This window comes from Megascapheus bottae, chromosome 17 (assembly GCF_031878675.1).
Source record: "Megascapheus bottae isolate mThoBot1 chromosome 17, mThoBot2.hap1, whole genome shotgun sequence".
In the NCBI taxonomy this organism is placed as follows: domain Eukaryota; kingdom Metazoa; phylum Chordata; class Mammalia; order Rodentia; family Geomyidae; genus Megascapheus; species Megascapheus bottae.
This window is the reverse complement of record NC_143525.1, coordinates 17,422,366-17,438,106: the sequence shown is the minus strand read 5'-3', so window position 1 is coordinate 17,438,106 and position 15,741 is coordinate 17,422,366. Positions and strand designations below refer to the sequence as shown.

Here is a 15,741-nt window from a genome sequence, read left to right as displayed (position 1 = left end):
TTGAAAAAGAGAGAGAAAAAGGGAGAGATTTTGACCAGTGATTGCTTTTAGGCACATTAATTCTGTTGTTTAATAGTCCTCTACATTTTTGTACATTTAGATAATATCTCTCAACCTATCAATAAACTCCAGAAAAATTACATTTCTATAGAGGAACTTCAGTCCATTTTGCCCTCATTAGGGATTACTTTATTGGATACAGAATCCCAGAGAATTTTGAAACAGACTACAAATGGTAAGAGTTTGATAACACCAACTTTTTGAGAAAATTAGGTAGTCTTGTGGGATACTATTACATGTTGGAGGAATTTCAAGCAGAATTGGAATAGAATGGGTAATTCTGAAGAAGATTAAGAAAAACAAAACAATCGTAAATAGTTAAAAAAAAAAAGATCCCAGCAAGTGTGACCATTCTGGGTTTGTTTCGGAAGACACAGGCTTTTCATAACACAGAGTAAAGAATGCTAGCAGGGGTAAGCTAGGTGGTAATACATATTTATACATTCAAGATGTATAAAAATTGCTAATCAGGGGGCCAGGAGTTTGGTCTAGTGGTAGAGTGCTTGCCTAGCATGGACAAAGACCTGGGTTCAATTCATTGGTACCACATACATAGCAAAAAGCCAGAAGTAGTGCTGTGGCTGAAGTGGTAGAGCCCTAGCCTTAAGAAAATCCAGGGACAGTGCTCAGGCCCTGAGCCCAAGCCCAGGACTGGCAAAAAAAAAATTGCTAATCACTCTTAAGTTCTGTGACTCAGCCACTCAAGAGGCTGAGACCTGCATGATTGTGGTTGGAACAATGTACAAGCATTGTTAGATTACAATTAATCAGCAAAAAGCCAAGCTGGAGGCATAGTTCAGGTGATAGAGGCAAGTTAGTGAGATGGCAAGTCTGTACAGTTCAAGCCATACTTTAAAATCAAAACCAAACTATAAAACAAAACAAGAAAAGCCCTTTAACCAAGGGCTGGAGGTGTTGCTAAATGGAAGAATACTTGTTTAGCGAGTGAGAGGTCCTGAAATCAATCTCTAGTTATATCAAGAGAAAAAAAATGAATCAAGTTCCTAGAGATTTGGGGAGAACTAATTGGAGGGAATTTAGAGCTAGTGATAAGAGGGCTGTTAGCATCTAGATGTTAAACGACATGTTCCAGTTATGAATGTTAAGTTCAAGGAAAAGATGGTCTCTAGAGAGGTTTGTTTTTGTGAGAGTTTATATATTAGAGAATTTTTTTTATCAGTAAGAATTGTTCACTGCAGAAATTCAATTGAATGGAAAGAGACATTTTTCTTTTGAAAGAATGACTCAGAATCTGGATATAATTTCTCAGCTAAGAAAAATAGAAAAGATTTGATTGAAAATATAGAGATAATGGGTACTAATAAAATTATTAAATCCTTTCTGTTGCTTTTCAGGGTTAGTGTGATTACTGTGGAAGGTTTGTTTTTTAAAAAAGTTACTAGACCTAGTAAGGTGTCGTAATAGATAGCATATTAATAGTTTATGGGTTTCCATGGTGGCATGAAAAATAGACCCCTGAACCTTTTCATAGTCTACAATATGGAATACCTTTCCATTTACCCATGCCTAACAAGATCTTAGTATTTACCTGAATTAGTCTCATCTGTTGATATTGAAGAAGAAGAGATTATGCCATACTTATTTTTTTTATCACCTATGTTTAGCACTAACATTCCTCAATCATTGCTGAAGTAAAAGGAACTGACCTAATTTAGAAAGACTCCTCTTAGGAGAAAGTACCTGAAGGAGAAGTAGTATGATGAAATAAAAAAAAAATCAAATGCTTTTGCATACTTGCATTTAATGTGACTTTGTTTATGCAAGTGACAACGGAAACTATAATCTATTACTCTTTATTTTTATAGAAAATGGATTGGTGAACTTAGATGACTTTATTACAACTCTCTCCAAGGAGCAAAATCTTCATGAATATGATGGTAGGTAGGAAAATTGCTTTAAGATGATTTGAAGGAAAGAACAATTAGGTTGGGAAGAATGAAGTTCAATTTGGACAGATATTTGAATTGCCTGTGATTCTTAGGTAAAATGCAAGCTTTAAAAATAATCTTGGTATATCAGGGTAATTGTAGCTACCCCGCTGCCTCTTAGAGTTGTCATATGAATGTTATGAACTAAAAATCAGTACATACTCCGTAATGCTAATAATACTGAGGCAATCCAATGGGTAATTAGCCCATTGATTAATGATTGATAGATGATTTGATTAAAAAATTAAAACTTGTTTGAATAAAATACTGGCATGGCTTTTAGTGTAGAACATTTTAAAATGCTTTATTAAAGTATAGTTTACATATTTTATCCATTCACTGAGTTTTTAGCAAATTGCTCAACTATCCTCAGAATCCAGCTTTTGCTTGCAAAAATTCCTTTTTTTTGTTGGTTGTGGGACTTGAACTCTGGGCCTAGGCGCTGTCCCTGAGCTCTTCAACTTAAGGCTATTGCTCTACCACTTGAGCCACAGCACTACATCAGTTTTCTGGTGGTTAATTGGAGATAAGAGTCTCATGGACTTCTGTGCCAGGGCTGGTTTTGAACTGTGATCCTCAGGTCCCAGCCTCTTGAGTAGCTAGGATTACAGATATGAGCCATGGGTGCCCAGCTGCAATGATTACTTTTATACAAACAATTCAATATTTTCCCAGAAAGATTAAAATAAGAAATGAAAGATATTAAGTTTTGCTTTTATGTCTTCTATTTATTTGTATGATAAAAAAATTTCCCAAAGATTTTCCGATAATAAAAAAGAATCCAAAAGTCAAGAGACTTCCTTTTATACTTAGTTGACTCTCTGATATTAAAAGCTACCTTTTTGGGGCATGGTGGCTCACCCTGTAAACCTAGCTACTCAGGAGTCTGAGCTCCAAGGATCTGAGTTCAAAGTCAGCCTGAGCACTAAAAAGTCCTTGAGACTCTTATTTCCAATTACTCACCAGAAAACTGGAAGTGATGCTGTAGTTCAAGGAGTAGGGTGGTAGCCTTGAACTGCAGAGCTCAGGGACAATGCCCAGGCCCAGAGTTCAAGTATCATCAATGACAAAATATAAGCTATGTTTGTCATATAGCTTTAGTACTTACAGTGCCAATTTCATGAAGGTAAAAAACAAATCTACTTCTCCAATGCTTCCCTATGAAATAAGCAGTCACTGTTATGTTGCTGTTCTTGTGAAGACTAGAATGGACACTTTCTGAAACTTTGTGGTATAGCTTTTTTGGGGGGGTGGCAGTAGAAGGCATATGGTAGCTTCAGTTCCTGAAGCTCTATCACTTGAGCTGTGCCTCCACTTGTGTTTTTTTACTAGTTAATTAAGAATAAGAGTTTCATGGGGTTTTCATTGTTTCTAAGTAATAATAATCTACAGGAGAAAAGGAATTTACCAAGGAGAACAATATTAGAGATTAGATTAAATTAGAGGTTTTCTGGTAAAGATTAAAAAACTATTAGGACATTTCAATTTGTTGAATTAACTACTAATATTTCATATATTCTATACATGTTTAGTCATGATGTTTTCAGTACATTTTAGGCAAACTATAGAACAAAGATACAAATATTTTGACTGATTTTGAAACATACTGATCTTCACTATTATTAATCATTATGGCCTTATACTTTAAGTATATAACATTGCTGAAGTAATTTACATGTTTATTACTACTGGCATTCTCTTTTTGATTTACATGTAATACAAGTATGCTGCTTTATTTTAGTACTGACTAATCTCATTAATGGTGTTGAGAAAATTGAAGATGGAAAAGTTGATTGTAAGGATATAAATACTTGTCTTGAAGATTTTGGAATTTACCTCTCTAAGCCAGAAGTGGAAGAGCTTGTAGAACTGACTGAAGTTGATGGCAAGTGCTACATGTTCAGGAAACTAGGATGAGATATCTAGCACAAGTTGTCAATTTGCTGTTATTCTCCTTTGAATAATGATCTTTAAAAAAGTCTTATTAATGGAAGTAATGCTGTGGCTCAAGTGGTAGAGCACTAGCCTTGAGCTAAAAGAGCTCAGGCCCAGAGTTCAAGCCCCACAACTGACAAAACAAACAAACAAAAAGTCTTGTTAAGATTAAATAAAAGAGAGCACAAAAGTACTCACAAGTGTTGTAGAAAATGCTCAAAATCCTATTATGTAGAAGTAAGAAAAAGAAGAAAAATATATGACCTATGTAAAACAAAATGTGTAAGGGGAAAATGGAACTGTTAAAACATTAAGGTCCACCTAAATGAATGGGACTATTTCCCCCATCTATATAGATTCAGAGGCCCCAAACTGCCACTTTTCCTATTTAAATACCAGCACTCCCCATCTCTCCTTAGCATCTGACCTCAGATTATATTTGAGAATATTGAGGGTGAAGTGGCATCTGTCAATTCTCTTTTTAGCCAAAGCAATTCTAATAAAACAGGCTTGTAGCCAGTTGTATGAATCAACAAAATCTAAATATAGTGAAACCCTCTCAATCATTTGCTCCTCTATATATCCAAACTTCTTAAAAAGCTGTCATAATTAAAATAGTGTGAAAAGGGAACCAAGGTAGAGAAATTGACCATAGGAGAAGGTAAAGACCTTCAAAACAAGTTCGTATATACACATGGAAAGGTAGAAGATAAAAATTTATGCATTAAAGGGGGGAAACCAAGATGGGGTTGGGGGGGAGGGTAATGGGGACCAAGACATGTGAAAGGGTATCAATGTATGTGAATTAATGCACCTTCTATATGGCAAATATCATGTAACCCTTTTATTAATTACAATAAAAAATATTAAAAAAGAAAAAATTTATGCATTAAATTATACTTCAAAACTATTGTACTAATAAAGAATTAAAGGGATTTTGATCTATTTTCTTAGCTGTTGTGTGTGTGTGTGTGTATGTGTGTGTGTGTGTGTGTGTATTGCTGTGTTGTTGCTAGTACTGGCCTTGTGCTCTTTTTTAAAATTTTATTTTATTTTTTTATTGAGGTAATTTATAGAGGGGTTACAGTTACATTCACCAGATAGTAGGTGCATTACTACACAAACATTGATACCCTTTCTCATGTCTTGGTCCCCATTTCCCTCCCCCTACCCCCACCCAACATCTTGTTTTCCCCCGTTCCCTTTCCTATTTCAAATAAACAGTACAGTAACAATATGAGATTAACCAAAGAGCAACAAAGGAGAAGAGAATGTAATATGTTAGTACATTTTTCTGTTCAAGGCTGGCACACTAACACTTGAGCTACACCTCTACTTCTGGCTTTTTGTTGGGTAATTAGATATGATTGTCTTGGATTTGGCTGCCTAGCTAGCTTGTTTTTGAACCTTGATCCTCAGGTTTCGGCCTCCTAAGTAGCTAGAATTACAGGCATGAGTTACTTACATTGTTAGCCACTTTAACTGTTTTTAAAAATTTATTCTTTGCCTTTAAATTGAATTACTTCCTCTCCACTTTTATTTTTAGTGGTTAGTATTATGTGATGATTGTAATTATATCTTTCTAAATTTAGAATTTTTCACAACCCAGTATTTGTCACAATTTACTATTTAAAGATACTGATAAAATGTATTTCTTTTCCCTTCAGAAGCAGAAAAGGTGAATTTTAAGCAATTCATTGATACCCTGATGAACAACACAGACTTCTCTGAAAAATCAAGAACATTGTGTTTTATGCTTTTTTTTGAAGATCAAGTTGTTTAACAGACTTTGCAGATTACAAGTTTTCATAAAATGCCCAAGAACTGACTAGATATCAGGCCAACAAAGACCTAGATTCCTTCTGCAGCATTTGGCCTTAATCATCTCCTCCATATATTATATATAATTATCTTTAAGCAGTTGTACAAAGGGATTTCAGTTCAACATGTCCATTTATGAGCATAATATACCCTTTCTGTTATTCTTCCCACTCTCATCTACCTCAATCCCAATCATCTTCTTTATTGACCCTTAATTTTGAGGGAACTTCCACATGCAAATGAACAAAAACAATGTAAGAATCTTTTTATTTCCACCTTTTTTTACTATTACGAAAATAGTAACACTTTATTAAAGGTAGATTTGTAGATTCTGTACAATAGTAAGCATTAAATAGACTTTTCAATAGTCATCATAAAATAATACATATGACACCCCATTCAGTCTGATGGATATTAAATACAAAATGTAAATTCAGTCATTTCTATCTTTACTATAGAGCTAGAGCCATGTGTATCAGGTTCATGTTTTGGGAAATTTTAAAATATCTCTTTGCTTTGGGAAAGTGATACCATTTAATGCCTGGGTCTTTATATACAGAATTTCTATTCTAGCTATTTCATTAGCATTTCTTTCCATTCCTCATTTATTCAGTAATGCTTATGAGTTATTAATTTGTATCAGGCTGTCAGTGTGGCTATATGACAGTCTTTGCCAATATGAAGATTACTAAAGAAAGGTAAGGGGCTGGGAGTTTGGCCTAGTGGTAAAGTATTTGCCTAGCATGTTCAAATACCTGGGTTTGATTCCTCAGTACCACATACATAGAAAAAGCCAGAAGTGGTACTATGGCTCAAGTGGTAGAGTTCTAACCTTGAGAAAGCCCAAGGATAGTGCCCAGGCCCTGAGTTCAAGCCCAGGACTAGCAAAACAAAAGAAAGTTAAGAGTGTGTGTGTACATTTTTAATGGAGTAAAGTTAACACTTGAAAAATTGTGGCTAAGGGCTGCAAGTGTAGACTAGTGGTAGAATTCTTGCCTAGCATGCATGAAGCCATGGGTTTGATTCCTCCATACCATATACACAGAAAAAGCCAGAAGTGGTGCTGTGGCTTAAGTGGTAGAGTGCTAGCCTTGAGAAAGTTTAAGGACAGTGCCCAGGCTCTGAGTTCCAGCTGCAGGACTGGCAAAATAAAAATGAAAAAAAAAAACCCTGTGGCTTAAAATAATATTCTTATTTTTGTTTATACCAATGATAGATATCAAGCTATTTTACCTTATATGGAGTTTTGTCTCTTTAATATATAATGATGAAGAAGTTATTTGTATAGTCACTTCAGTTTTCTTAGAATTTCAATGTCAAGGAAATAAAAATTTTAGTAGCACCATTTTTTAAATTTATAATTATTTTTTATTGTAATTAATAAAGGGGTTACAATTGTATTCACCAGATAGAAGGAACATTATTTCACACACATTGCTACCCCGTCTCATGTTTTTGTCCCCATTTCCTTCCCCCCCAACAGCACCAAGTTTTATAGACTATTTCCATCAACATCTATAGTTAATATTTTTTTTTAGTTATTAATATTGTCTATCAGGTGACTCAGGACCATCTGATACCTTTTTCTTATGTAGGTCCTAGGGTTTGAATTCAGGGCATGGGCACTATCCCTGAGCTTTTTTGCTCAAGGCTAGTCTCTGCCACTTGAGCCACAGCTCCACTTCTGACTTTTTGGTGGTTAATTGGAGATAAGAGTCTCACAGACTTCCCTGCCCAGGCTGGCTTCAAACTGTGATCCTCAGATATCTCAGCCTCCTGAGTAGTTTTATTTGCTGGCAACTGCTTCTATGGTGACTTTTAAAAATTAGCAAGATCTCTGTCGTTATTCTGACCCTGTCTCATATTGTTACTGTGTCTGACTTTGTTACCTGGTATATTGTATATATGTTTATTTGTTTATTTAAAATAGTTAAGGGAAGGGGGGAAAACAGGATGATTGGGAGGGGTGGGGGAAGAAATAGGGACAAAAACATGAGAAGGGTATCAATGTGTGAGAAACAATGCATCTACCTAGCAAATGTAACTGTAACCCCTCTATACATTACCACGACAATAAAAATAAATTTTTTTGCCAGTTGTGGGGCTTGAACTCAGGACCTAAGCACTGTCCTTGGACTATTCTCAAGTCTAGAGCTCTACCACTCGAGCAACAACTTCTAGCTTTTTTCTACATATGTGTTACCAAGGAATCAAACCCGAGTCTTCGTGCATGCTAGGCAAGCACTCTACCAGTAGGCCAAACTCCTGGTCCAATATTTTTTTTTAAAAGAGTCTCTCAAAGTGAGGGGAAGATGGTGCCAAGACAATAGGGACCCAGCCTAGCTCTCTCCCACAAAAAGAGAGAATCAGGGAATCCCACGAGCCAACTACCTTAAGAAACCCACAACTACAAATTCAAGAAGCAATGGAGAAGTACACAAGCTGGAAAAGAAATCCAGATAAAACATGATTGTATCAATAGATGCAGAAAAGGCATTTGACAAGATCCAACACCCCTTTATGTTAAAAGCTCTGGAGAAACTAGGAATCCATGGAACATTCCTCAGTATAATAAAGGCTGTGTATGACAAACCCACAAGCTAGTATTATACTTAATGGTGAGAAGCTAAAGCCATTCCCTCTAAAATCAGGAATGAGACAAGGATGCCCACTCTCTCCACTTCTCTTTAACATAGTATTAGAATTCCTAGCCAGAGCAATAAGGCAAGAAGCAAGCATAAAGGGGATCCAAATAGGGAACGAGGAAGTGAAACTCTCCCTCTTTGCAGATGACATGATTCTGTATTTAAAGAATCCTATAGACTCTACTCCCAAGCTCCTTGAGCTGATTCAAAACTTTGGAAAGGTAGCAGGGTATAAAATTAACCCTCAAAAATCAACTGCCTTCCTCTATGCCAACAGTGAGAGGAACGAGACAACAATCAGGAAAGCAACTCCTTTTGCAATAGCCTCAAAGAAAATAAAGTACCTAGGAATTAACTAAGAATGTAAAGGACCTTTTTGATGAAAACTTTAAAACTCTGAAAAAGGAAATTAAAGCAGAACTGAGAAAATGGAAAATATCCTAGGCTATTCTTGAAACTATCTTCTTAGCTTAGTCTCCAGTGTGCTGAGCTTAACAAGGGTGAGACCAGCACTAGAGGTAACTTACTGCTCTAAATAGGATTTGTATCCTTTTCATTCCCAATTTATCTCCCTCTTACTGTGTTCTCCAGTAAACTTGCTATTTCCCTAGTCTTTGAAATGACTACTCAGATGCTCAGGATTAAGCTTCTTTAGCCTCCCTTTTTCCTTATATATTTTTTGTAATTAATAGAAGGGTTATATTATGTTCACTAGATAGAAGGTGCATTACTTCACAAACGTTGATACCCTTCTTCATGTCTTAGTCCCCATTTCCCATCCCCCACCCTTTTAGCCTCTCTTCAATTTATCATTAAATTGTCTCAAATATATCCTGAATGTTTCCACTTTTTCTCATCACCATCACTGTCACAGCAGGTCATCGTAGTTTCTTCTGCTTTATCTTCTTGAATCCATTCTTTATACAGCAGCACAGTGACCTTTTATAAACTTTTAACAAGATAATTTGTCTCTTCTATTTAAAATGCAAGGTTTTCTACTGAAATTCTAATAAAGCAAGCTTTTTATTGTCTGCAATGGTAGAGTCTAGGGGAAGGAGGTAGAAAAGGATTTGGGTGAAAGAAATGGGGCAAAAACTATTTTATTAACATATTTTAAAAATCCTTGGAGATGTTAAAATTGGGTTAAATATTTTATTATTTTTTGATACTTGAAAGTTGGCCATGTATTTATGCTGTTGTTATTCTTAACTTACAAACTTTTAAATTCCTTGACTATTTCAAATTGGTATGCTATATTAACTTATCAGATAAACATGTCATAAAAACTTGTGTTTTTATTCACTACTTAGAATTGCCTGATGCTACTGAAAATCTTCAGAATCTCACCCAGGATCAGATGAGTGTTAATGTCCTGTGGAGCATTCTGTCTACTTTGAATAGTAATTTGAAAAAAGAGAAATTCCTAGATATACTGAAACTAGCAAAAGTTGGTGAGTATTCCTTGTACCAAAGCTAAGAGGCACAGGATGTAACTTTATTTTCTGTTTTTGATGATAGCTAATCTAACAAATATAAGGTGCTAGTTCATTGTGGCTTTAATTGCATTTTTTTAATTAAAGAATTTATTAATGTTGATTTTTACATCATTTTTTAAATGACAAGTTTAACAAACAAGTGTTCAAGGAGGGAATCTCTATTTACAATCACTGGGACTTATTATTTAGAACTTAATCAAAATTAGGCTAAGGGCTTGTATGTCATAGAAACATTAATTTATGAAATAAAACATTATATCTGTAGAGTTATAGGTTTTATGTCTATATAGTTATGTTTATATTTCCATTACCATGTCCATGGCTTTGGGTATGCAGTTATTGAGTCCTTGCACTTGTACTCTTTGGATTTAATAGCCACATATTAAGGATACCATGTGCCTTTTGTTCCTTAGGTCTTGACTTGTCTCACTCAGCATGATTCGCTCTAGATTCATCCACTTCCCTGCGAATGCCATTATTTTATCTTGTCTGTTGGCTATGTAGAATTCCATTGTGTATGTATACCACATTTTCTGTATCCATTCATCTGCAGTAGGGCATCTGGCTTCTTTCCATCGCCTGGCTATTGTGAATAGTGCAGAGATGAACATAGCTGAGCAGGTGTCCTTATAATATCTGGGGTCATGATGTTAAGGATAGATGCCCAGAAGTGGTATAGCGGGATCGTAGGGAAAGTCTATTTTCAGTTCTTTTAAGGAACCTCCACACTGCTTTCTAGAGTGGCTGAACTAGTCTGCATTCCCACCAGCAGTGTAGTAGGGCTCCTTTTTCTCCACAACCCCGCCAGCAACTGTCATTGTCTGAGTTCAAAATCTTGGCCATTCTTGTTGGGGTAAGGTGTTATCTTAGGGTTGTTTCTATTTGCATTTCCTTTATGACCATAGATGATGAACATTTTCTCATATGCTTTTCTGCCATTTTAATCTCTTCTGCTAAGTCTCTCTTTAGTTCCCTTGCCCATTTAGTGAATGGTTTATTGGGTTTTGGGGGGATTAGTTTCTTGAGTTTCCTGTAGATACTGGATATTAAGCATTTGTCAGATGTTGGTGAATATCTTTTCCCAGTTGGTTGCTTGTCTCTCTACTTTTGTGACTATGTTTTTATCTGTACAGAAACTTTTTATTTTTAGGTAGTGCCATTTATCGAGTCTCTCTCCAATCTGTTGTTACCCTGGGATTCTGTTCAGGAATCTTTTGCCTGTGCCTGAGTTCCAGTGTCTCTCCTACTTTATCATGTAGCAGTTTCACGGTTTCTGGTCTGACGTTGAGGTCTTTGATCCATTTTGAGTTAATGCTTGTGCATGGTGAAAGGCTAGGGTCAATTTTTAGTTTTCTGCATGTGGCTGCCCAGTTTTGTCAGCACCAATAATTGAATAGACTGTGTTTGTTCCACTGTATATCTTTGGCTCCTTTGTCAAATACAAGTTGCCTATAGCTATTTCTGGGTCTTCTATTCTGTTCCACTGATCTTCTGGTCTGTTTTTGTACCAATACCAAGCAGTTTTTGTTCTTATGGCTCTATAGTAGAGTTTGAAGTCTGGTATTATAATACCACCAGCATTGCTCTTTTTGCCTAGAATTGTTTTGGCTATTCTAGGTCTTTTCCTAGAATTGTTTTGGCTATTCTAGGTCTTTTCTTGTTCCATATGAATCTTTGGATTATATCTTCTATTTCCGTAAAGAATGTCTTTGGGATTTTGATGGGGATTGCATTGAATTTGTATATCAATTTTGGCAGTATAGCCATTTTCACTATGTTGGTTCTCTCTAGCCATGAGCATGGGATGTCTTTCCATTTCCTAGTGTCCTCTTTAATTTTTTTTGTTAGGCTTTTATAGTTTTCATTGAATAATTCCTTTACATCTTTGGTTAAATATATTCTTAAGTATTTTATTCTTTTGGGGACTATTGCGAATGGGATCATTTTCTTGATTTGGCCTTCTGTTTGTGTATTGTTGGTGTCCAAGAAGGCTACTGACTTCTGAAGGTTAATTTTATATCCTGCTACTTTGCTAAAGTAGTTTATTAATTCTAGGAGTTTGGGAGTGGAGTTTGTTGGGTCACTCAAGTAGAGTATCATATCATCTGCTAATAGGGATAGTTTAATTTCTTCTTTCCCTATGTGGATACCTTTGATGTCCTTTTCTTGCCTTATTGCTCTGGCTAAGGGTTCCAGCACTATATTGAAGAGAAGTGGAGAGAGTGGGCATCCCTGTCTAGTTCCTGATTTTAAGGTGAATGGTTCCATCTTTCACCATTTAGTATAATACTGGCTGTTGGTTTTTCATATATGGCTTTCACTATTTTGAGGAATGTACCTCTTATTCCTATTTTTTAGTGCTATCAACATGAATGGATGTTGTATTTTGTCAAATGCCTCTTCGCATCCAGAGAAATTATCATATGATTCTTATCCTTAGCTCTATTGATGTGATGTATTACAGTGATTGATTTGCGAATGTTAAACCAGCCTTGCATCTGTGGGATCAAGCCTACTTGATAATAGTGTATGATTTTTAAAATTTGTTTCTGGATTCTGTTGGCTAATATTTTATGGAGGAGTTTTGTGTCTGTGTTTATTAGAGAGATAGGTCTGTAGTTTTCTTTTTTTTGTTGGGTCTTTCCCTGGTTTGGGGATGAGAGTAATATTAGCTTCATAAAATGAGTGGTATTCCTCCTTCTGTTTCTATTTCTCAGAAGAGTTTCAAGAGTATAGGTGTTATTTCATCTTTAAACGTCTTGTAGAATTCCGCAGTGAATCCATCTGGACCCAGGCTCTTTTTGGTTGGCATTTCCCTGATTGCTTCCACAATTTCATTGTAAGAGATTGGTTTGTTCAATTTGTTTACCTCGTCGTTGTTCAGTGTGGGTAGCCTATATTTATTTAAGAAATCATCCATTTCTACTAGATTTTCTTGTTTCTTTGAATATAGGCCCTGGTAGTACCTATTCATTATGGACTGAATTTCTTGGGAATCAGTTGTGATTGTTCCCGTGGGGTCTCTAATCTTGTTTATTTGAGTCTCCCCTTTCCTTTTTTTTGATTAATCTTGCCAGGGGTCTGTCTATTTTGTTGACTCTTTCAAAGAACCAACTTTTTGATTTATCAATTTTATGTATAGTAGATCTTATTTCGATCTCTGATATTTCTGATTTTATTTTTGTTATTTCTGTCATTCTGGTTGTTTTAGAATTAACTTTTTCTTGCTCCTCTAAGTGTTTCAGTTTTTTTTAAGGTTATTTACATGCTCTTCTTCTGTCTTTTTAATATGTGCTCCTAATGCGATAAATTTGCCTCTTAGAACTGCCTTTGCTATGTCCCATAAGTTCCTTTGGAATGTTTCCTGATTGTCATTACATTCAAGGAAGTTTTTAATTTCATTTCTGATCTGATCTGTTACCCAGGTGTTATTCAGAAGTGTGTTGTTCAGTTTCCAAGTGATTGAATGTTTTTTGACTTTGACTATATTGTTCAGAATTAGTCTGACTCCACTGTGGTCTGATAGAATGCATGGGATTACATCAGTCCTCTTGTATCTGCTTAAGTTTTCTGTATGAACTACTATATGGAATGGGTTCCATGTTCTGCTGAGAAAAATGTAAAACGTTTCGCCATTGGGTGGAAGACACTGTGTATATCTGTTAAGCCCATGGTGTCTTTGCTTAATTTTTGTTGAGTTGACCTGTCATTTGTTGAGAGTGGTGTATTGAGGTCTCCCACTATGATTGTGTTTGAGTCTATCTTGTTCTGTAATTCTAAGAGAGTTTGTTTGACAAATTTGGGTGCTCCCGCGTTGGGGGAGTAAATGTTTATAACTGTAATATTATGGGCATTAATTCTACCCTTTACTAATGTATAATGGCCATCTCTATCTTTATGTACTGATTTTACTGAGAAGTTAATTTTGTCAGAGATTAAGATTGCTACTCTTGCTTTTTTGCATGGTGCATTGGAGTGGAAAATTCATTTCTATCCTTTCACTTGGAATTTGTTTCTGTCTTTGGCAGTGAGGTGGGTCTCTTGGAGGTAACATATGGATGGGTGGTGTTTCTTAATCCAATCTGCTGCTCTGTGTCTTTCGATTGGATTGTTCAGCCCATTCACATTTAGGGAAATTATGGAGAAGTGGTCAGTGTCCATTGTCATTATTTATTTTTGCTTTTAAGTTTCTTTCTCTCTCTTTTTCCCTTTTTGTGTTTAGTGAATTATAGATATTTGCTTCTTGATGGGGGTTCTTGATACTCTACAATTTGTTCTCGATTAATTAGTATTTTTTTTAACACTGGCTTAGTGTGCACATATTCATAAAGCTTCTCTTTGGAGTGAAATGTTCTTGTTTCTCCCTCAAATATAAATGCTAGTTTTGCTGGATATATCATTCTGGGTTGGCAGTTGTTGGTCTTCAGGACATCAATGATGTTTTTCCAAGCTTTTCTTGCGTTTAGGGTTTGCGTGGAGAGATCTGCTGTAATTCGATTTTTTCCCCATTGTAGTATAGCTCTTTGTTTTTGCAGCATTTAAGATCAATTGCTTGGTATTCGGGTCTAGTGTCTTTACTATGATATGTCTAGATGAGTTCCTTCTAGGATCTTGCCTGTTTGGAGTCCTGAAACCTTCAATAATGTGAGTATTTTCACTTTTGAGGTTGGGGAAGTTCTCTGCTATGATTTTGGTGAATAAGGGTTGCATTCCTTTGTCCTGAAATTCTGCACCCTCATCAATCCCTATTATATGAAGATTAGACTTCTTTGCTGCATCTGCCAGTTCCTGGAGTTCTCTCTGGTGGATTTTGACTGATTTTTCCAAGATGGCGATTCTCTGTTCCAGCTCTTGTGTTTTATCTTCAGTTCCTGATGTTCTATTCTCCATCTCAGTCAAGTTGCTGCTTAATGCCTCCATTTTTGCCTGAAGTGTGGATACTGAGCTGGTCATGTCTGCTAAGAGGATATTGAACTTTTCTTCCATTTCTCTTTTGAATTCGAAGAGTTCCTTGGAAATTTCTTGCTTATGTTTTTGGAATTCAGCCTTCATTTCATTAGTCATTTCCAAAATCATCTCCTTGATTAGAGTCATATTTCGTGTCTCTTTAGGTGTCCTTTCTTGGGATGGTGACATCTCTCTCGTCCCTTCGTTCTTGTTTCCTTTTGGTTTTTGCGTGGGACTTTGATTATTTATGTATGTCGTAATTTGTCTTTGCGCTCTTCTAGGCATCGAGAAACTGTTGCTGTAGTTGGCTCTGTGGTCGCTAGGTGGCGCTGTTTACTTGGATTGGGACTGGTGGTTCTGGGAATCTGTGTGTACCTGTGCTTCTAGGCCAGATTGATTCCGTTGCTGACTAGGTGAGAGTTTGCAGTTTTTGCAGGTGTTTGGCCTGTTTCCAGGGGCAGTGTGCTGCTGCACGAGTAGCTCTCAGCCCAACCAGTGGCCTCACAGTGGGCTGTGGGTTGGATCTGCGCACTTCAGTCTCAGCGCACTGGGCGGATGGTTGGTTTTCCTGTGCTGCTTCCAGAGGAGGTCCCCGGCCAAGGGTCTGGGTTTTGGGAGTTTCCAGGGCCTCTCAGGTAGGCCAGCTGGTTTCAGCTCTGTTCCCAGGGGGTGGGGCCCAGCCGGTCCCAGGGGCGGGGCTCAAGGGCTCCAAGGTCAGAGCTGAGCCTTTCTGATTCTCAGAAGGCGAGCTTGGCTACTGGTCTGCCCTTCAGTTCCCTGCTGTGTTTCTGCCGCTTTATCAGAGAGTCTGTGACTGTGGAGGGGCCCCTTGGTGCTGTCTTGATCAGGATTCACAGCTGGAGGATGCCCAGTTGAAGATTTGAGGGG

At 36.7% G+C, this 15,741-nt stretch overlaps 1 protein-coding gene across 1 annotated transcript in view; it reads left to right on the top strand.

The window, feature by feature from the left end:
* Window positions 1-15,741, top strand: part of LOC150051205 (EF-hand calcium-binding domain-containing protein 13-like) — a 128,065-nt gene that overhangs the window by 29,143 nt on the left and 83,181 nt on the right. Inside the window, exons 13-17 of the mRNA XM_090351491.1 lie at window positions 101-235; window positions 1,887-1,958; window positions 3,751-3,894; window positions 5,612-5,683; window positions 9,721-9,861. Coding sequence (XP_090207617.1) covers window positions 101-235; window positions 1,887-1,958; window positions 3,751-3,894; window positions 5,612-5,683; window positions 9,721-9,861 — 564 coding nt within the window. The remainder of the gene's footprint in view (window positions 1-100; window positions 236-1,886; window positions 1,959-3,750; window positions 3,895-5,611; window positions 5,684-9,720; window positions 9,862-15,741) is intronic.